We start from the raw sequence: 20666 nt of genomic DNA on the forward strand, positions 1-20666 counted from the left end.
AACTCGTTTATGTCTGAACGTTTTCTGCGTACACAATGCTGTCCTTCCCTCGGTGGCAGACTCTCAGAAGCGAAACATAGATTCGCTTATCTGGAAGAATTTATAATTTAAGAAAACAAGAAATAGATCTTTAAATGACAGGTGATGACTATGAATAGGGTTCGAGAAAGGAGGTCACGGCAGGGAATCTCTCCGAGGCAGAAGTCCCCCGGTTCGGAAAGACTTAGCACAGAGCAAGGGGTATCCAACCCGCGCCGCCATCACCGCTCTTCGACCCCACCCCCGTCCTCCTGGCAAAGATAGGGGCTTTCTTGGAGGCACTGGGGACTACAAAGGGTGGAAGGCTGGGGCTGCCTGCGGGCGCTGAGAGACTCTTGACCCCCGATGCATTGATATTTCAATTTCCTCCGAATTGCCTAATAGCTTGGTGCCTCTTTTTTTTTTTTCCCCTGCCTGGGATTCCTAGGATGAGGCGGGCTTCCTTTCCGCCCAGAAGGGCCAAATGAAGCTAGGAGACGGCGTCTCCAGGCACCCGAGCTCGTTGCGGGGAAGCGCTGGGCGGCCGCCTCCCGCCGCGCGGAGGGTCAAGCCAGGGGCGGCCTCCTTGGCTCTGGGATCCGGGCGCCGCGCAGTGCTTGGCCGCGCGCCTCCGCCCCCTGGGTCTCGGCCCCACTCCCCGCCTCCAGGCTCGCCGCGCCGGGAACGCGCACGGTGCGCCGGGGCGCGCGCACGTAGGGGGCTGGCCTGCCCGCGACGCGGGGGAAAGTTGAGTTGGGAGAAGTTGGGAGCGGCGGGGGGCGCGCCCCGAGGTGGGCCCGGGGGAAGCCGTCGGGAGCGTGCGAGGGCTCCAGAGCCGGCGGGGAGAGAGACCCCCGAGACCCCTGGAGCGCCAGGTCCAGAGGAAGCGGGTAAGCTGGGAGGTGGCGCCGGGGGAGGGCTGGGGCCGCGGAGAGAGGAAGGGAGGGGGAAGGAAAGGGGGGAACTCGGCACTCGGAGCGGGGAGGGAGTGGAAGTGCAGGAAAGGGCGGAGACTGGGGCGCGGGGACGCGAGCTTTTGGGGGAGAAGGATGGGGAGGCAAGCGGAGTGATTGCGGGTCGGAAGAGGGGTCTAGAGTCCGCTTCTTCGAGTTCCCTAAAGCGAGGGTGCCGCGCCCCCTGCCACCGGGAGCTGGTACTCTCTGGCAGGCGCCGCCGGCCCTCCCGAACCCGGGCAGTACTCCAGACGACACCCTTCCCGTGCCACCCCCTACTCTAGCCTTAAGGCCCGTCCAGGGCGCCCCTGCCTAAGAGTTGCCCCGAGCCTCAGCCTCTGCCCCCCAATCTCGGGCTTGGGAGGCGGAGCCAGGAATGGGGGTGGCGGGTCAGGTCGGGACAAGGGGTCAGGCCGGAGAAAGAGCAGCTGGGTGGTGATGGGAAAGACGAGCCCTGGAGAGTGCGACCTAACTAACTCCTGGCGGGAGTGGGAGAGGGGGTGCTGGCTGGCCCAGGTGGGGAGCTCTGTGCTGGGTGTAGGGGCACGGCGCTGACCTGCACTCCAGGGTCCACTTTCTCCTCCTCCCTGAGCTCCCCACTCCCGCCAGCCCCTCGTCAGGAGAGCGGTGGAATGTGAGTCCACTTGGGGGGCGGACGGCGGTGGTGATTAATGCCCAAGTGGGGGTCCGGAGTGCTAATCCTCCGGGCCGGTCGGGGCTGGTCCCTGGAATGTGCCCCCACCCCGGATTATCGACACCGATGCTCTGGACAGAAGCAGCTTTGTGTTCTGGGGACAACGCGGTGGGGGTAGGGGGAGGTAGAGGGAGGAGGGCGGGGGAGGACGGAGGAGCACACCAAGAGCCCAGTGGGAAGTGGGAGCGGGGCACGGGCAGGTGCCAGGCACTCCCTCCCAGACCCGGTTGTCTTTTCCAGTGCCCGGCGCCCCGACAGTAGACTTGCCCTGGCGCAGAGCCTGCTAAGGGGGGAGCTGAAGAGAGCACTCAGCTGAGCTGGAATGCCCCGCTAGGGGCATGTGTGGCTCCAGGCTCCCCACCCTGGACCGACCTATATTGTTTGACCCTACACTGACCTGTGTCACCCCTGAGTTGGCCCTAAATCCGGTAACCCTGACCACCACTCCGACACCAGCGACACACCGGGGAGCTCAGTTCTCTTGCCATCACAGAGCACCCTCTCCACTAGGAATGGGTCCCCCCCAGTTTGCTGGCCAGCTTCCCTAACCGCAGGCCTTCTGCTGGCCTCCTTCCGCGCCCGGCGGCCTCCCCAGAAGCCCCTACAGTCACAGTCAGGAGGGCGTCAGCCCGGCCGCTCAGATTTTCCTGGCCGCGGGTTTGGGGAAGGGAAGCACTAAGACTGCCCCCAGGGCAGAACCTCGGGGTTTCTGTGCCCCCTCCTCCCCGGGCGTCACGTGCCCCTCCCCCAGTATAAAGCGCTGCCCGGCCAGTGCCGCCCGCCCGGCCGCCCTCCCACTGCCAGAGTGGAGCTGGGCTCCTGCCCCTCCCTGGGAGCCTCCTCCTCCCCCACTTCGGGGCTGGGCTTTTTTTTTTTTTCGGAGGAGGGGGTGCACAGGACAGCAGCCCCCTTTGCGGGTTGCTCTGGGCTCACTCCAGAGTTCTGTCTGCCTTCCTTCATCCCCCTTTGCCCCGGCCCAGCTCTGGGTCTCACCCCCTACCCCCGTACACCCGTCTCCGGTCTCAGCCCCCTCTGCCAGCCGTGACCAGCCCCCTCCGCTCCCACTGCACTTCTGGCTCGGCCTGTCCTCCCTCTTCCTCTATCTCCCCAAGCTGATCTCTGCTGCTGTCTCTCCAGGTCTGGGCCTGTCTCCTTCCTGCCCCCAACCCCAGGGGTCTCCCACCCTCTGCTCTCTCCCCCTGCCTCCGTTCAGTCCCTGGGCCTGCTGGGCCTCCATCCTCGCTTCAGTTCTTTGTTCCTCTCTTTTCTTAACTTTCCTGTCTTAACTTTCTCTGCTCCCCGCTCCACCCTCCCAGAGTCAGGCGCCAAGGCCCTTGGGAGCCTGGGAGGATCGTGTGCAAGCAGGAGACCCCCGCCCCGCCGCAGGGCCCTGCCCTCGCCTGGGCTGGTCTGGGCTGGGGGAGCTGTGTGATGTGGGGGTGCTCCCGCTGGCCTGGGGCCTCTCTCACCTGGTGATTGGTGCCCTCCCCCAGGTTATGCCGCCACCTCGTCTCCCTGAAAGGCGCAGCTACAGCGAGAAGGGCTAAGATTTGGCCATGAGCAGCGGCCCCCGGCGCCCCGCGTCGGGCGCGGATTCCTTCCGAACGGTGAGTATTGCTCACTGCTCCTGTGCACCACCATCGCTGGGGCTGTGGCTGAGGGTGTGTGAGTGAAGAGGCCACCACTGGGGCTTTGGCCAAGGGTGAGGGTGTGTGTGTGTGAGTGAGAGGCCGCCACTGGGGCTCTGGGCAAGAGTGAGGGTCTGTGTCAAACAGGGGTGTGAGTGTGTGTGCGTGTGCGCGTGTGAAGAAGCCCGAGAGGGGAGCCTGGATGGACTTGGGAAGGGCATTGCCATGCCTCTCCTTGCACGGGCCACCGGGTCTGGGACAGGTACTGGTGGTGGCGGTCAGATGGCTTCCAGCCCTGGGGAGGGCCTTGCGGCTCTGTTCCCTGAAGCCTTGGGAGGTTGTTTATCCTCCTCAGCGGGAGAGGAGGAACTTTGGGAATCCTGGGTCTCTAACCGATGACAGCCCCCTCCCCCGCCCTGGGTCTTGGAGGCTGTGCCTGCCGGGCCTGCTGCAAGGGGCTTCTGGGCAGACCGCCCCGCCCCCCGGCCCCACGTGCCACCCAGGCCCGGCCCCTCCCGGCCCCCACGTGGCCGCCGCCCCACGTGTCCCCCTTCCAGTGTTCCTGGGAAGGGCAATGATTAACCCCAGCGCCGGCATCATCCGCGCCTCATTGGTCACTTGGGCCCACGGGGGCACGTGACTGGGGCGAGGTGCCGGCCAGTCCCCTCCCCCTCCGCCCCCAGTTCACCCCAGCCCGCAGCCATGGACTTCCTCCTGCGGCCTCAGGTGCGAGGGGCTCTCTGCCCTCCTCCCCCCACCCCGGGCTAGCCCCCTTCTGCTCGCTGGCTTCAGCCGCCCCGCTCTACCGCCTTCCTCCGGTGCTTTTTCTGGTGAGAGTGGGGCCCCGTGCCTGGGGGTAGTTGGCGGAGAGGCAGGGCTCGAGCGGCAGAGATGGGCTGACCAGGGTTGGGGCGGGGGGTGCAAGCTTCTGGTCCTGGCCTCTAGTATCCAGTGTGTCCCCCCTCCCTGCCCCACCCAGCGGCTCCTGACCCCACCTCCCAGGCTCTGCAAGGCCCGCCCTCCTTCCCAGCCCACCTCCCTCCGCTCTTTCTTGCTCGGGTACCCCTGCCCTTGGAGATCTTGATGTCCTTCAAGTCCAGAAGCTCTTGCTTGAGCAAATATTTGGTGGTGCCTGGAGCTGAGACCAGCCGGCAGGGGGTGGTGGTGGTTGGGGGGGCGCTGGACCAAAGCTGCAGAGTGGTGGCTGCCTGCACTGCTGGGCTGAGCTCTCCGAAGCGCCACCACGGTCCTGGGCTCCTGCAGAATGACTCAGGTGCGGGGGGTGGGGGGGTGGAGCGGGGCGGGGCAGGGCTGCAGCCCAGGGCGCTGGCTCCCTCCGGTGGGCTTCCAGTTGACTCAGACCGAGCCCGGTCGGTTGGTTAGCTCAGGCGCCGCACCCCCCCGCCCCCACCAGGAGTTACTTGGCTCAGTCGGACAGGTCAGGGTCGCATTCACGACCATCAGTGTCAGCCATGTGAACGGCCCAGGTCACACCTCCGACCTTGACCTCCGGGGTGGACACACGGGACTTCTGCAGAGGCCTCCAGGGCTGACGCTTCCCACCTGCCCTAGAAACCGACAGGAATGGGCCCAGCCAGGGTGCTGATTGCCCAGGACTCCGGTGGGGGGGCGGGGAAGGCTGCTGGGGGTAGGGTGCTGAGTCCCCGGCTTTGGAGTCGAGGCAGCTGGGGGAAAGGTACTGGATTTCTTCTGCTAGGCGGGCAGGGGGTGTGCTGGGACACCCCCACCCCCCCCCCCGCTCCCCGAGAGTCCTCACTGCCCCTTCTTCCTTGCAGCCAGAGCCTGAGAGCCTGGGCCCCGTGACTGCACCTGGCTTTGCAGCCGAGCAAGAGGAGGATGAACTGCACCGCACCCTGGGCGTGGAGCGGTTTGAGGAGATCCTTCAGGAGGCGGGGTCCCGAGGAGGGGAGGAGCTCGGCCGCAGCTACGGGGAGGAAGACTTTGAATGTGAGGGGGTCGGGGGAGGCGAGTTGGGGGCTGACAGGGTGTTGCTCCGGGCTGGGGGCCTGGGGGCGGGGAGAGGCTGGGGGCCCGCCAGCTGGAGAGGGGGGAGCAGGGCCCATTGGCAGCCAGTGCACCTGTCCCTGCAGACCATCGCCAGTCTTCCCATCACATCCACCACCCGCTGTCCACCCACCTGCCTCCTGACACCCGGCGCCGAAAGACACCCCAGGGCCCAGGGCGGAAGCCCCGCAGGCGCCCCGGAGCCTCCCCGACTGGGGAGACCCCCACCATCGAGGAGGGCGAGGAAGAGGAGGATGAGGCCAGTGAGGCCGAGGGGGCTCGGGCCCTCAGCCAGCCTTCGCCTGCCTCCACACCCTCTTCCGTGCAGGTGAGCTGGGCAGGGCTCCCCGGGGGTGGGAGCGCTATCTGCAGGATCTCTGGCCCAGCCTCCCCTGCTCACACGGCTTCCTTGTTCTAGTTCTTCCTCCAGGAGGATGAAGGTGCCGACCGGAAGGCAGAAACCACCAGTCCCTCTCCACCTCCACCCCTGCCCCACCAGGAGGCAGCTCCCCGGGCCACCAAAGCAGCCCAGACTGGGTAAGGGTCCCCACACAGAGACCCCCCATGCCAGCATCGGTCAGGTGGGGTGAGGAGACAAAGCAGGAGCCTTGAGAGGCTCAGGCTGTGGTTCAAACCCAGTTATGCTGCTAGGATTTGACTCTGGACAAGAACTGACGTCTCTGAGTCCGTTTCCCCGTCTGTAAACCAAGCGTAATAGGACTTTTCCCACAAGGTGGTAGTAGGTTTCAAGGGTGGTGTGAATGAAAGTTTTAAATATGGTCTAGGCACCTCCTCCCACACCTGCCATCTCCCCCCGGCCATGGCTTCAGGCGAGCAATGTCAAACACAGGTCAGAGACTGGACAGGTGACCTCCTCACACCCCTGGGACCCCAAGGGGGTGAGAGGAATAGGAGGCCCCCCTCTTGCTTTTGGGGAGTTGCCAGTCCACCCTGGCTGTGGTCTCGTGAAGTGGCAGTCAGCACAAGTTACTGCGCCAGACGACTGGGTTCAGGCGGAACATCGGTACCAACAGGTGATTGTGGAGTTTGGGGACATCAGCCAGGGAAGGCTTCCTGGAAGAAACCACTTTGAACGAGGTCTCAAGGTCACTACTATCACCTCCCTGTTGTCCGGGTGCCAGGCAGTGTGAAGGGGTGGGGGGAAGTGAAGGGCAAATTGCCCCTCCGGGGCGGCACAGACTCGCTGGGGAGACAGGCCGTGTGGATGGAGCCAGGTCCACCTCAGCCGTCTCTGCGTGGGGCGCAGGCCTGCGGGCCAGCAGACGGCCAGGAGGCGGGGGAACCCAAGAGAGAACAGGGCGTCGGACAAGGGGTTCAGATTTGTGGGCAGGAGTGCGAACAGAACCTCGGGCACGGAAGGTGGGTGCAGGCGGAGAGAGCCTGGCTCAGGGGGCGCTGGTCACGGCGCGGGACAGGGGCTTGGAGCCGTGGGGGTGCCGGTCGCCAGGGGAACGGTGTACAAAGGTGTGGCAGGGACAGGGCCCTCTAGGGGAAGCGGGGAGAAAGGAAATCCCCACCCCCAGTTTGGGAGCTAAGAGCAGAAGCCAGAATCCTAAGGGACCAGTACTCATACCCTTCTTATGGCTGTCGGGTGGGGACAGGCGTCTCCAGCTCCAAAGGCCCATTTCCACATCCTTTACTCCATTTGATTAGAAACACGGGCCCCTGTGAGCCCTGAGTCCGTTGCTAGCGGTCCCAACCTGGGCACTTTCCCGACATCCCTGGCCCGCCCCGGGGAAGGCTGGCTTCAGCCTCCCTTTGGCGGCTTGAGTTTCTGTCCCAGGGCAGCTCGGAGGATTGCTGGGAAGGAAGGAGCTGGGTTCAAACACCACCCTCTGCTTCCAGAACCCTCTCTGCACTTCCACATCCTCACCTACCAAGGCCTGTGGAGAGGGAGGCGGGGTTGGGGCCTGTGGGGGTCCCCTTTCCTGGGGGCCCTGGCTGAGCGGGAGGGGCCGGCCTTCCCAGGCTTGCTCATGGCCGCCCTGTCTGTGCAGGGCCCAGGTGGAAGAGGTGGTGGCCGTGGCCAGCGGCACGGCAGGAGGCGATGATGGGGGTGCCTCCGGGCGCCTCCTGACCAAGGCGCAGCCCGGGCACCGCAGCTACAACCTGCAGGAGAGGAGACGCATCGGAAGCATGACGGGGGCTGAGCAGGCGCTGCTGCCCCGGGTCCCCACGGACGAGAGCGAGGCACAGACGCTGGCCACGGCTGACCTGGACCTCATGAAGAGTGCGTGCCGGGCCTGGGCAAGCCTGGAGCTGGTGGGGCGGGGGGTGGGGGTAAGAGAAAGGGACCTTTGACCCTCTCCTCCCCACCACTGCAGGTCACCGGTTTGAGGATGTTCCTGGGGTACGGCGACACTTGGTGCGGAAGAACGCCAAGGCGTCTGTGCAGAGTGGCCGGGAAGGGCGAGAGCCTGGCCCCACTCCTCGGGCCCGGCCCCGGGCCCCCCACAAGCCCCATGAGGTGAGTTCAGCGCTCCATGGTCTTCCATCATCTCTCTGTAGATGATCTGTCCACAGCCCCCACCGCTTCTCAGACCAGCGGTAATCTCAAGCCCCAGGGTGGCCATGTATGGTTTTCAAGGTTGCGCACTGCACAAGAGTGCAGTCTTCAACAGTGTTGATTTTTTTTTAATTGACATAGTTGATAACACAATATTATGTTAGCCTCAGGTGCCCCACATAACCAATCAACATTTAAACAACATTATAGAATATTCACTATGGTTAACTCCAGTAGCCATCTGTCCCCAAACCATTATTACGGTGTTACTGAGCTGCCGTTGTTGGTGTGGCTGTTACAGTTCTGGTCCACGTTCTAGACACATTGACTTCTCTCACAGCCGTTTTCTGGCAGCTGGCAGTGAGGTGTCTGAGGGTGGCTTCATGCAGCAGTGTGCTTCATGTCTCAGAGTCCAGTCACTTCCCCACTCGAGTCCTCCCACATCCTGTCAGGGTGACAGGCACAGTGACTGGCCAGGGCCACTCAGGTATAGTGAAAGTGAAAGTCGCCCAGTCGTGTCTGACTCTTTGCGACCCCATAAACTATACAGTCCATGGAATTCTCCAGGCCAGAATACTGGAGTGGGGAACCGTTTCCTCCTCTAGGGGATCTTCCCAACCCAGGGATCGAACCCAGGTCTCCCACATTGCTGGCAGATTCTTTACCAGCTGAGCCACCAGGGAAGCCCGGTCCTTAGTGATGCTGCCCATCTAAGATTCCAGCACTCTGGTTTTGAGCCCTAACCCTGCCAGTGGGTTTTTTTGGGTAACCTTTTGATTGCGGTCAGACACAGTAAAAGCACACTGAGGTTAAGTGCACAGCTCCATGATGCTTTGCACATGTAAACCCTAGGCAAGCCTACCTTGATACAGGATGTCCCCACGCCCAGAGAGTCCCTTCAGGCCTCTGCCTCATCAGCACCCTCAGAAGTCACCGCTGTGTCCCTCTCCAGTTTTGCCAGTTCTAGAAATGCGTATAAATGCATCCTGCCAAGTTCCTGTGTGTTTAGTGACCGTTCATCAAACACTTCCTCCGAGTCATGTACGATGCTAAGTGTTCTGTGTACTTTTATCTCCCACTGTGCCCCCATTTTTTAAAATTATAGTTGACTTATAATGTGGTGCTGGTTTCAGGTGTATGGGTAAGTGGTTCAGTTATACGTACGTATACATACTTGCGTTTTCAGGCTCTTTTCCCTTATAGGTTATTACAGACTATTGAGTGCTTAGCTCTATGCTGTACAGTAAGTGAGTCCTTCTTGGCCCGCTAGAGGCCTTTGAGGTGGGTGGCATCGCTCTTACTTCACAGACGAGGGAGAGCCGCGAGGTGGGCTGCGCCCTGTGCGCCCTGGGGTCACAGCCTCCATCCCACCACGCCTTCTCCCATCACCCCAAGGTGTTTGTGGAGCTGAATGAGCTGCTGCTGGACAAAAACCAGGAGCCTCAGTGGCGGGAGACGGCGCGCTGGATCAAATTCGAGGAGGACGTGGAGGAGGAGACAGAGCGCTGGGGGAAGCCCCACGTGGCCTCCCTGTCGTTCCGGAGCCTCCTGGAGCTGCGCCGGACCCTGGCCCATGGTAACGCGCGCCCGCCCGTCCTCGCCGTGGGAACGGCCTTTGCCCGAGCCCGTTCTCCGAGGACCAAACGGTCCCACACCTTTGTCTTGAGCAACAGGGTGTGTAATGTCACCAGAGCCCAGAAGGGAGCATCTCTTGTCATGATGTCACTTCTCACGAGGCCAGCCGTTCCTCGGGCTCTGTCGTTGGGTGACTGCAGGGCAGGCCTGACCCTCTTCTCTGGTCTGGCATCTTCAGCAAGCAGCTTCTCTAAGTGATATTTTCAGATAAACTGAAGCTGGTATGTTTTGGATGCTGCAGTGTTGTTAAATGGTTTTGGTGGAATGCTTTCTGAGATCCTAGACGTTCTGTGCAGCCTGACCTAACCTGTAGGGCGGTGTGGGCTCCCAGCAGTGTGACCTAACCTGTAGGGCAGTGTGGCCTCTGCTGCATGAGCACAGGTGCTCACGTCTGATGTTCTGCTCTCGGCTTGTTTCCTCCTTCCTGGTGGGGAACTGCTCCCACTTGCTGTCAGCGGCCAAGGACTCAGAAGCCTGCTGTCAGGACTGTTTCCCAACTAGGAGTTACTGGGCTCTGAAGAGGCTTGAGGGCTTTGGGTGAGGTGCCAGAGCGCAGGGCTTGATCGCCAGGCTGTGCCGTCTGGCTTTTGGCTGCTTGGGGGGCCTTCAGTTTTGTTTGTTCCATGTCCCCCAAGTTGACCTTGACGGAAAAATGACCTGGTGACTTTTGAGAGGACCTTCATCTCTCTGGGAAATGGCAGCTCGGAGCAGGGACAGGCTGGGTGTCCTTGAGCAGCTGCTAGACTTGGGGACACTGAGGAGTCCAGGGTTGGGGGGGGTACTCTCTGGATGGCTCCGGGGCTGCCACGACCGGCTGGGTTGTGCTCTAGAGGGCAGAACTAGGCCCTCAAGTGGACAGCAGAGGTGGCAGCTCGGTCCGGAGGAAGTTCCCGGCAGCGAAGGGCAGTCCAGCCCATGTGGGTGGCCTGGGACACTTCCTGCTGCGTGCTTCCCAGAAGGGGTGTCTGGGCAAGGTCTAGCCAGGTGGCCTCTCTGAGAGCTGTGGTTTCCTGGCCTCTGCTGAGCGTCACAACATTCCTGCAGGGAGAGAGGGCTTGGGGACTTGGGCCTCAGGCCGAGCTGGGCCCCGCTCACCGGTTTCAGGGCTGGGCAGTGCCTCCCTGGCTGTCCCCCCATTCCCAGCCCGGCCCCCCATTTCTTGGCTGGGGATGAGGCCCCTCTGTGTCGTCCTCGTTCTAGGGGCCGTGCTCTTGGACCTGGATCAGCAGACCCTGCCTGGTGTGGCCCACCAGGTGGTGGAGCAGATGGTCATCTCGGACCAGATCAAGGCCGAGGACAGAGCCAACGTGCTGCGGGCCCTGCTGCTGAAACACAGGTGAGGCCTCGGGCACCGCACCCTGCCTGCCCAGCCCTGGCCGCCAGCCCGCCTCACCTCCCTGCCTGCCACCCCACAGCCACCCCAGTGACGAGAAGGACTTCTCCTTCCCCCGTAACATCTCGGCCGGCTCCCTGGGCTCCCTGCTGGGGCATCACCATGGCCAGGGCGCCGAGAGCGACCCCCATGTCACCGAGCCCCTCATTGGAGGCGTCCCTGAGACCCGGCTGGAGGTGGAGCGAGAGGTGAGGGGGAGAAGGCAGCCCCGCCGGGGTGAGGTCCAGCCACCACAGAGGCTGCATGACACGAGCGAGCGGGGCGGAGGCGGGCAGGGGCAGGGCGGCCCAGCTGAGCCCCAGCCTCCTGCCTCCCCAGCGTGAGCCGCCCCCTCCGGCTCCTCCGGCCGGCATCACTCGCTCCAAGTCCAAACACGAGCTGAAGCTGCTGGAGAAGATCCCTGAGAACGCCGAGGCCACAGTGGTCCTCGTGGGTACGTGAGGCGAGGACTGGGGATGGGGTGGGGCAGGGCGGGGGGCAGCCGGAGGCCACCCTTGCTGGGCTCTCGCCCACGACAGCCACACACCCGCAGGCTGTGTGGAGTTCCTGGCCCGCCCCACCATGGCCTTCGTGCGGCTGCGGGAGGCGGTGGAGCTGGATGCGGTGCTGGAGGTGCCCGTGCCGGTGCGCTTCCTCTTCCTGCTGCTGGGCCCGAGCAGCGCCAACATGGACTACCACGAGATCGGCCGCTCCATTTCCACCCTCATGTCCGACAAGGTCAGCCACTCCAGAACGCCACCCCCACCCCCAAACCCCCGGTGCCCAGCCTGGCTCCCAGGCCCTGGCCCCGCGTCTTGTGTCCTCACTCACCCCGGTCCTGCCTTGGCAGCAATTCCATGAGGCGGCCTACCTGGCGGACGAGCGGGAGGACTTGCTGACGGCCATCAATGCCTTCCTGGACTGCAGCGTGGTGCTGCCGCCCTCGGAGGTGCAGGGCGAGGAGCTGCTGCGCTCGGTCGCTCACTTCCAGCGCCAGATGCTCAAGAAGCGGGAGGAGCAGGGCCGGCTATTGCCCCCGGGCGCCGGGCTGGAGCCCAAGTCGGCTCAGGATAAGGGTACGGGGCCAGTACGAGCCAGGGGGCTGGATCGGGGCTGCCCGGGTCCGGCTGGGGCGTCAGGAGGGCGGATGGGCGAGCGAGGGCAGGGACGGGTGCCCTGACGCAGGCCCCGGGCTGCAGCGCTCCTGCAGATGGTAGAGGTGGCCGGTGCAGTGGAAGACGATCCCTTGCGGCGGACGGGCCGGCCTTTTGGGGGGCTGATCCGAGACGTGCGGCGCCGCTACCCCCACTACCTAAGCGACTTCCGGGATGCGCTGGACCCCCAGTGCCTGGCCGCTGTCATCTTCATCTACTTCGCAGCCCTGTCTCCCGCCATCACCTTCGGGGGGCTGCTGGGTAAGGAGGGGCTTAGCCGGGGCGGAGTGGGGAGGGCATGGCTCCCCCCACCCCCTGCCCTGCCACCAGCCCCTGAGCAGGCTCCTGCTGCCCTAGGGGAGAAGACGCATGACCTGATCGGAGTGTCGGAGCTCATCATGTCCACAGCCATCCAGGGCGTGCTTTTCTGCCTGTTGGGAGCCCAGCCATTGTTGGTGATTGGCTTCTCCGGGCCCCTGCTGGTCTTCGAGGAGGCCTTCTTCTCGGTGAGTGGCCACAGGCTGTTGGCGCTGGTTCCTCCTGCCCGACTCAGCTCCCGCTCCCCTTCCCCTCCGCCCCGACCCCCACCCCGCAGCCCCCACCCGCACTCCTCAAGAGCCCCCAGGCTCTGAGCCTGACTCCGCCCACCCCTCGCCCTGCCTGCCCCAGTTCTGCAGCAGCAACAACCTGGAGTACCTGGTGGGCCGCGTGTGGATCGGCCTCTGGCTGGTGCTGCTGGCCCTGCTCATGGTGGCCCTGGAGGGCAGCTTCTTGGTGCGCTTCGTCTCCCGTTTCACCCAGGAGATCTTTGCCTTCCTCATCTCGCTCATCTTCATCTATGAGACCTTCTACAAGCTGGTGAAGGTGGGTAGGGCCCCCATGGGACCTGGCCCACGAGGGAGCTGGGGGCCTCCTTGCCCCTGGGTTCTCCATGCGTGAGGCCTGTTGCCAACACACACACACTGGGACTTCAGGTCGGTCTCAAAGACTCACATAGTTTTAATAACAAAGGTGACGGGTGCTTTTGATAAGGTGGCAGAGGATCCAGAAAGTCAGAGGGAAAGGCCCCCAAGTTGACAGACATACTCTCACATCTGTGTCTGGGTCAGGATCAGATGTGTCCCCAGTGTTTGCCACGCTCCCCGGGATGCTCCTCCAGGCCTCTCTGGAGCCTCATTCCAAGCTGCCTTCCCCAATTAGACCAGCCCCGCTCTCTTAACCCCCAGTGGTCTTGTGCTCCCATCTGTTCACCTCAGTCATTTTCTTAATCAAGACAAGCTCCTTGAGGGTAGGCTGACCACCCTGGGCCTGCCTGTCCCAACTCAGCAGACAGCTCAGTCCCAGACCTCTGGCCAGTTAAGCGTATGGAGTCCTTTGTTCTCTCCCCAGATCTTCCAGGAGCACCCCCTCCACGGCTGTTCCGTCTCCAACAGCTCCGAGGCAGGCAGTGGCGAGAATGCCACGTGGCCCGGGGCAGGAGCCACGCTGGGGCCAAGGAACGAGAGCTCAGCCAGGCCGCCCGGGCAGGGCAGGCCCCGGGGCCAGCCCAACACCGCCCTGCTGTCGCTGGTTCTCATGGCCGGCACCTTCTTCATCGCCTTCTTCCTGCGCAAATTCAAGAACAGCCGGTTCTTCCCCGGCCGGGTGTGTGGGCTGGCAGGCCCGAGGGAGGCGTAGAGCCCCCGGGTGGGGGAAGGAAGGGGGCAACTTGCAGTCCGGCCTGGACGGCGGCGTGGGGTCTCTGAGCGCGGTGCTTGCCCACAGGTACGGCGCGTGATTGGGGACTTCGGGGTGCCCATCGCCATCCTCGTCATGGTGCTCGTGGATTACAGTATTGAGGACACCTACACCCAGGTACGGCGGTGTGCAGTGGTGAGGGGGTGCGGGGCTCCAGGCCCCAGGACCAGGACTGCTGCTAAGCCAGGCAGACGCCAGGCCTCTCCCACAACACTCGCTCACCATCCCCCCAGCCCCAGTACAACTCAGGGCACTCCCCCCCACCCTCTGCCCTGCAGAAGCTGAGCGTGCCCAGTGGCTTCTCAGTGACAGCCCCAGAGAAGCGCGGCTGGGTCATCAACCCTCTGGGGGAGAAGAGCACCTTCCCCGTGTGGATGATGGTTGCCAGCCTGCTGCCCGCCATCTTGGTCTTCATCCTTATCTTCATGGAGACACAGATCACCACGTGAGTGGTCCTGGCAGAGGGGTCGCTGTGCAGACAGGGACGACCTGCTGCATGAATGGGCTGGAACCCCCAGCAGGCTGGCTGCTGAAGTTTGTAGACAACAGAAAATCCCACTGAAATGTGCCTGCATGGGCACAGGACATGCTAGGTGCTGTCTAGGGGGTGGGTGGTGGCCACTGGGACAGGACTCAACTCCGTGATGGAACCCTCGTCCTGAAGAGGATGGGCAGGGACCTCCAGGTTCCAGAAACAGGAGGAGGTGACTGCCTGGGTGCTCTGGAAAGACCCAGTTGTCTGCCGAGCTGGGCTGGGGGGCCCAGGGCTCAGGGCATGCCTGTCCCTGTTCAGGCTGATCATCTCCAAGAAGGAGCGCATGCTTCAGAAGGGTTCTGGCTTCCACCTGGACCTGCTGCTCATCGTGGCCATGGGCGGCATCTGTGCCCTCTTCGGCTTGCCATGGTTGGCTGCCGCCACTGTCCGCTCAGTCACGCACGCCAACGCGCTCACGGTCATGAGCAAGGCAGTGGCACCCGGGGACAAGCCCAAGATCCAGGAGGTCAAGGAGCAGCGGGTGACAGGGCTGCTGGTGGCCCTGCTCGTGGGTATGTTCACCTCTCCCCCCAGCCTTGCCGGAGGGGTCTCATGGCCGTGGCCGCTGCGGGTGGAGGGATGGAGCGCCCCGGGGCCAGCTGTTCCTCCCCCTCGCCCCGCAGGCCTCTCCTTGGTCATCGGGGATCTGCTCCGGCAGATCCCCCTGGCTGTGCTCTTCGGGATTTTCCTGTACATGGGCGTGACCTCCCTGAATGGGATCCAGTTCTATGAGCGGCTGCACCTGCTGCTCATGCCGCCCAAACACCACCCGGACGTCACCTACGTCAAGAAGGTGAGACCCGGCTGGGAAGGGCCCCACACCTCTCCTCCCGCCACCCAGTCTGTGTGGGTCACCCTCTGGCCCCCCATGTATCCACTCTGGCCAGCCACCATTCAGCCTGTGCAGACCTGGCTCCCGTAAGCACCCAGGCAGGCACTTCCACCTGCCCCTGCAGAGGGGAGAGGGACCGTCATCCTCTGGTCGTGGTAGGCCCGGATGGCCCTCCGGGGCCCAGGCTCACCCTTCTTGCCCTGCATCACTCCGCCCCCAGGTCCGGACCCTGCGTATGCACCTGTTCACGGCCCTGCAGCTGCTCTGCCTGGCCGTGCTCTGGGCCGTCATGTCCACCGCGGCCTCCCTGGCCTTCCCCTTCATCCTCATCCTCACGGTGCCGCTCCGCATGGTGGTGCTGACCCGCATCTTCACCGAGCGGGAGATGAAATACGTAAGGCCTGCGCTCCTCCCTAGCCTCACCTGGCGCCCCTACGCGGTCTTGCTGGGAGGTCGCCCACCTTCCTCTGTCCTCGCCCACAGCTGGATGCTAACGAGGCAGAACCGGTGTTCGATGAACGGGAGGGTGTGGACGAGTACAACGAGATGCCCATGCCTGTGTAACTGCTGCCTGGACGGACAGCCAAGGGATGGACGGACAGAGGGAACGGGCTGGGGGCGGTGCTTTCCCCATCCTCCTCCCTCCTCATTTTTATTTAAGTGAATAATTTAAGGCCCTCCACCACCCCCCCCAGGCAGTAAAGTGCTTCGGACCCCACCTATCCCTGGTCTGTGTGTGTGTGTGTCCGTGTCAGCCGGTTGTGAATGGGAAACACGTGGGGGAACCCAGCCCACCTGTCCCAGAAACAAAACGTGCGATGGGGAAGGAGAGGGACTTTAATGACAAGTCAAAGCAGAGGGAAGCAAAGTGCAAATTGTCCATCCCCACGAGGGGGCCATCCTGAGCCTGTGTGCACCCCTCACCCCCCTTCAGGTCCCCAGCGGAGGCCCAGGGCCTGGAGCTTCTGCCTCAGGTAGCTCTTGAGCTGGGGCAGGCCTCTCTGGGACTCCAGTTCTTCAAAGGGTAGCTGTGGGGCGGAGGACAGAGTTCGTCATCCCTGGGGGCTGGGGAGCTGGCTGCCAGGTCCTAGTGGGGGCGTGGTGGGGCTGGGGGCGGGGCCTCACCGGCAGGAGCTGATACCCCATCAGACCCAGGTGCCTCTCCCGCAGGGCTCGGGAGCCCAGCAGCACCCGGCCATCCCGACAGAAGTGCCAGCGCTCCCGCAGCATCAGCACCACCCTAGAGAGGAAGGGACTGCGGCTCAGGCGCTATGCGCGGGGGCCGGGGAAGCTCTCCCAGGCTCCCGCCTTACCTTTGGGCAGGGTCCCGGGTGGCGTGGGGACAGGACCTGGGAGGGTACGGCAGGAAGGGGTCCTGGGCTCTCACGGGCAGCACCGAGCCGCAGCTGCTGACACACAGCAGGAAGTCTGTGGGGCCGGGAGAGAAAGAGCCACTGGCTTCCGGCGGAGGCTCTGCTTCCCAGGGGCTCGCCGGCCCACCCAGAGCTCACCTGTGCTGTAGCCTGGAGGCACGGTCAGGTCCTGCCGGTATTTTTCCTCCCCCAGCAGCTGGCGCAGCCCCTCTGCTACTATGTCCTTGTGACTGAGGGAAGAGGAGCCCGGCTCAGAAGGCCCCCCAGGGCATTCTTTTTAGCTTGGTCCCACTTCCTTCGACACCCAGGCTGGGAAATGGCCTTTGCGGCTTAGCTTTCTGGTGACCCAGAGTGCAGCAGCATAGACAGCTCAGCGTCCCCCAGGCCTGTCTACCCGGGTGCTCCTTGCCAGCCAACCCCTTCCCTCCCCCTTCCCTCCCCCAGCTGCCCACCCACCTGTACTTGCAGCGGGCGCGGTCAGTGATGAGTGGCTGGGGGAAGATGGGTACTTGCTGCCTTCGGGGAAGGCGGGCGCCCCGATATCCTGGGAGCTCCAGCTCCACTGCCGTGTCTAGCAGGGAGAGGTAGCGCCGCACGATCAGGGCATGAGGGGTGCCTGTGGGGAAAGCAGAACGAGGCTTACTGGGGTGCAGACCCTCACTCCTGCTTTCCCCAGCCCCCCGGCCCTCCAGGATACAGCCAGCCCCCCAAGTCTGCGCACCACTGATGTGGTTGATGAAACCAGGGGAAAAGACAAAGTGCAGGGCTTGGAAGGGCAGGCACTGCAGCTGACACAGTGACATCAGTATGTTGACAGTTGCCAGGGGGGCCACCCCTGCTTCCCGAGCCAGGATCCTCTCAAGGCAGGGCATAAACTGCTGCTCCAGAGGCACGTAGTTCAGCCGCCCAAAGGGCAGGACCAACTTCTGTACCACCTGTGGGTCAAAGAGCAGCCCATCACCCAGGGGGAAGGTTCTCCTGTCTTCTTTACAAGCTGAACCTCAGGGAGACTTGGCCTGCAAGCTGATGACATCAGTCACTGGAAAGGCAGGACAGTCCCTCTACAGCACAGATGCTCAATAGCATAAGCACTGCTCAAGCCCCATGTGGTCAGTCTCCAGACAGGCAGACATTGCTGTGGGTTCTGGCCCTGAAGACTTGGTGGAGTGGGATCGACTAAGCTAAGGCAGTGGCTAAGGATGTTTGGACAAGTGCAGAGAACCAGGTGTACCTGGTGGGGAGTTGGACAAGCCAGTGCGGGTGTGAGCCAAGGTGGTACCCCAGGGGAGAGGCCAGAGAGCCTAGGTAGGTGGTCTGCTGCAGGAAGCAGCAGCCAATCAAGTGGACAAGGTGGGGGTGGGGGGGCTAGGCCTGCTGGGGTGTCTGAGGACCACTAGGAGAGGAGCTTGGGAAGGTGAGAGGCAATCCCACCTTGCTATTGAGCTGGGCTTCCTGAACCACCAGGAAGTGGGCAATGGCTTCCAGAAGCTGGGGCTCCCTCAACCGGTGGCGGGCCAAGTGCTGGGCCAGGAGCACCATCACGTGGGGAGTCAGTTCCTCGGGCCTGGCCTCTGTGAAGAACAGCTTATCACACTGGACCCTCAGGCCAGACCCGGGGCGAGATTCCAGCAGATACTGCTTGCCTCCATCCCCGCCCCCATCTCCTGTCCCCGCCTCTGGCACCTGCCAGGCTGCGGATGAGGTGCTGCTGAGGACGCCGCTGGAAACGGGGACAACTTAGAGCTGCTTCCAACCTTTGCCCACCTCGAAGGATAGACGGCAGAGGGGGCGGTGGCTTCAGAGGGAGGCGGAACCTTCGCTCCTGCTCCAGGGCGCACATCAGGGGCCCATCTGATGGGAAGCCTGAGAGGCAGAGGGTCAAAGGAGGCAGGGAAGGAGCTGCTCTGCTCTGCTGCAATCCTGCCGTTTTAGTTAGTGAATCCTCAGTCCTTCTCATCTCTATTTTCTGGGCTGGAAGTTCTGCTACAGAGCACGTGGAAACACCAGAGAAATGGGAACTACCACGTGAATAAAGGTATCACAACCATCTGTGGGGAAGGCCGTATAAAAAGAAGGCGGTTTAAGATCTCATCTCTTGCCAATGGTGATAAATTGCAGTGGCTCCCTAGAGCACTGTATTAGAAGAGACCTGGTGGCCCAGTGGTAAAGAATCCGCCTGGCAGTGCACAGGTTTGATCCCTGGGTCCGGAAGATCCCCTAGAGAAGGAAATGGCAACCCACTCCAGTATTCTTGCCTGGAGAATCCCATGGACAGAGGACCTGGCGGGCTATGGTTCATGGGATTGCAGAAGAGCCAGACGTGACTTAGCGACTAAACAACAATAAAAAAGGGGTGGCACCCTAACCTAAGCTTGACTCGTGATGGCTGTCATGGATACTGCAGAGCAGCAGCAAGTGTGGCATCACTCAGCAAGTGTGCCATTCCTGGCAAAGCTTGAGGTGGGGTATGTCAATGATCTCAGGTGGGTCTGCTACGGTTTCTCTATCTTTCCATTAACACCCACCCACCCACAGACACCGTCCTCACCCAGTAAGGCTGCAAGGTGCAGACACACGTGGATGGTGTGAATGTCAAAGGAGGGGCAGTTTCGGATGATGAGCTGACTCAAGTCCTGCAGCGTGGCCTGCTCCACAGGAGGGGGCTGCGGCAGAGACCCCAAGAGCTGGCTCAGACGACGAAGCGCCACAGGGTAGTGGTGGGCACGCACTTTGGTGGGGTTCTGCCCCAGCCAGCGCAGCAGCTCCCCAGGGCTCCTCGCCTGTTCCAGAAGCCGCTGCAACCCCTGCACAGGGCCTGCATGGGGGCCTCCTCCAGGAGGCCAGTGGTCTCCCCATTTGCTGGGTCCCAGACAGCAGGGCTGTACTGGTGGGAGCAGCAGCAAGCCAGAGAGACGAGCACTGGAGGCCTGGGCAGAGAGCAGGACTCGAAGCATGGAGTTGGGTGCTGGAGACCCTGAGGGGTGGCCCAAAAAAGGGAGTGAGGTATTCTCCAGAGGGGAGAAAGACCAACTCTCTATTCCTCACCTCGCTCCCCATTCAGAGGAGTCTGGGGTCAGAACAACCCGGACTCTCTTCACCCTTGTGACTGCTCTGGTCCTCTTCCCCAACCCGCCCCTCTCTGACTCCTTCCAACCTTTGCGAGAGCAATCGGAATCCTTCAGAGTTCTCACGGAGTAATTTTTATAGAGCAATTCCACATGCATCATCTCCTCCGATCCTCCTCTGACACGCCCGTGAGAAGGCAGGCAGAGGCTGGTACTATCTCGATTTCACAGGTGGAGAGACCAAGGCCCAGGGAGGCGAGGGGGTTAAGGCAAGCCCCGAGGTCCCGAATCTGGTTAGTGGTCGCGCCCAGCCTGGAGCCCAGCTCGCCCCACAGATACGCTCCCCGCTACCCCCGACCACCTCCCCCTCCCGCAGGAGGCGGCGGCGGTACCGGAGGGTGGAGCGCGGGCTCCGCGGTCCTGGGTTCCATGCTGGGCGCTCCCACTTACCAGCTGCGTGACCTTGGACAAGTGGCTTCAGTCTCCCTGCCCAAGCCTTCTCGCCTGTGAAACGAGAACGCAGGGCCCACCTCGAAGGGTGCCCGTGGAGCCCGCGAGCGCGGCCTGCGCTACGGCGCGGAGTCGGCGGTGTCAGGGGGGCCCCCCCACACACACCCCCACCCGCGGCCCGGGGGGAATGCCAGGAGACCGTGGTCGTGGTCGCCAACACCAACTCCCGCCGCCCTTCCCCGCGGCCCGCCCCGCAGCTGCGGCGCCACCCCTACATGACTCCCCAGGCCCCGCGCAGGTCGCTCCCTCAGTCGGTCTCGGGGCCCGGGAGCCGGGCTCCCCCCGTGGCCTCCTCATCAGGGGGCCACTGAGTCCTCCATCTTCCCGGCAGCCCCCGAACCGCGCGGCCCGGACGCCAATCGCCGCGCCAAGTAAGTCCTCCGGAGCAAAGACGTGGCTCCCGGCAGGCCCCGCGCGCCAGGGCGCCGCGTGCCCCGCCCCTTTCTTCCGGGAAGCTGCGCGCGCGCGGCGCCGGGCCGGGGCGGGGCCAAAGGGCTGGGGCGGGGCCGGGGCGGGGCCAAAGGGCTGGTGGCTGAGATTGGGGTGCAGAGGGGAGTCGGCAGCGGTTGGCCTGGGCGGGCAGGGCAGGGCGAAGCGTCTGGCCCACC

At 63.3% G+C, this 20666-nt stretch overlaps 2 protein-coding genes across 6 annotated transcripts; one reads left to right on the forward strand and one right to left on the reverse strand.

Moving 5' to 3' along the window:
- Nucleotides 1–727: 727 nt before the first annotated feature.
- On the forward strand, nucleotides 728–15828 carry SLC4A2 (solute carrier family 4 member 2). 2 transcript variants are annotated; one of them, XM_005907801.2, is made up of 23 exons: nucleotides 728–908; nucleotides 3159–3272; nucleotides 5090–5261; nucleotides 5405–5646; nucleotides 5737–5855; nucleotides 7337–7569; nucleotides 7664–7806; nucleotides 9241–9421; nucleotides 10681–10816; nucleotides 10896–11061; nucleotides 11192–11306; nucleotides 11406–11590; nucleotides 11703–11928; nucleotides 12052–12267; nucleotides 12364–12512; nucleotides 12676–12870; nucleotides 13396–13650; nucleotides 13771–13860; nucleotides 14022–14188; nucleotides 14537–14790; nucleotides 14902–15071; nucleotides 15331–15504; nucleotides 15594–15828. In XM_005907801.2, exons 2-23 carry the CDS (start codon nucleotides 3222–3224, stop codon nucleotides 15672–15674), a joined length of 3720 nt encoding a protein of 1239 aa, XP_005907863.1. In that variant the 5' UTR covers nucleotides 728–908; nucleotides 3159–3221; the 3' UTR covers nucleotides 15675–15828. The 2 variants fall into 2 exon arrangements, with proteins under 2 accessions (XP_005907863.1, XP_070224989.1); XM_070368888.1 differs by lacking the exon at nucleotides 728–908 and adding an exon at nucleotides 1473–1605.
- A 101-nt stretch (nucleotides 15829–15929) lies between these two features.
- Nucleotides 15930–20479, reverse strand: FASTK (Fas activated serine/threonine kinase). Of its 4 annotated transcripts, XM_070368889.1 has the most exons (11): nucleotides 20274–20478; nucleotides 19999–20052; nucleotides 19032–19457; nucleotides 18167–18346; nucleotides 17915–18054; nucleotides 17205–17418; nucleotides 16940–17099; nucleotides 16622–16713; nucleotides 16424–16538; nucleotides 16236–16350; nucleotides 15930–16138 (listed from the first exon to the last, which is right to left on the reverse strand). In XM_070368889.1, the coding sequence occupies exons 1-11, from the start codon at nucleotides 20353–20355 to the stop codon at nucleotides 16031–16033; spliced, it is 1686 nt and encodes a 561-aa protein (XP_070224990.1). In that variant the 5' UTR covers nucleotides 20356–20478; the 3' UTR covers nucleotides 15930–16030. The 4 variants fall into 4 exon arrangements, 3 of the variants coding, with proteins under 3 accessions (XP_070224990.1, XP_070224991.1, XP_070224992.1); XM_070368890.1 differs by lacking the exon at nucleotides 19999–20052; XM_070368891.1 differs by lacking the exons at nucleotides 19999–20052; nucleotides 20274–20478 and adding an exon at nucleotides 19638–19925.
- Nucleotides 20480–20666: the final 187 nt, after the last annotated feature.

The sequence above is a fragment of the Bos mutus genome, chromosome 4 (genome assembly GCF_027580195.1).
Source record: "Bos mutus isolate GX-2022 chromosome 4, NWIPB_WYAK_1.1, whole genome shotgun sequence".
Taxonomy (NCBI): Eukaryota; Metazoa; Chordata; class Mammalia; order Artiodactyla; family Bovidae; genus Bos; species Bos mutus.

Bases quoted from the DNA above. Each gene is read 5' to 3' on its own strand.
- SLC4A2 (XM_005907801.2), top strand. From the start codon at position 3,222: ATGAGCAGCGGCCCCCGGCGCCCCGCGTCGGGCGCGGATTCCTTCCGA. The intron at 7,807-9,240 runs GTGAGTTCAGCG...CATCACCCCAAG, and splicing joins CCCCCCACAAGCCCCATGAG to GTGTTTGTGGAGCTGAATGA. The intron at 9,422-10,680 runs GTAACGCGCGCC...TCCTCGTTCTAG, and splicing joins GCGCCGGACCCTGGCCCATG to GGGCCGTGCTCTTGGACCTG.
- FASTK (XM_070368889.1), bottom strand. From the start codon at position 20,355: ATGAGGAGGCCACGGGGGGAGCCCGGCTCCCGGGCCCCGAGACCGACT. The intron at 18,055-18,166 runs GTGCCAGAGGCG...TGTTCTTCACAG, and splicing joins CCTCATCCGCAGCCTGGCAG to AGGCCAGGCCCGAGGAACTG. The intron at 16,139-16,235 runs GTGAGGCCCCGC...TCCGCCCCACAG, and splicing joins TGGGGTATCAGCTCCTGCCG to CTACCCTTTGAAGAACTGGA.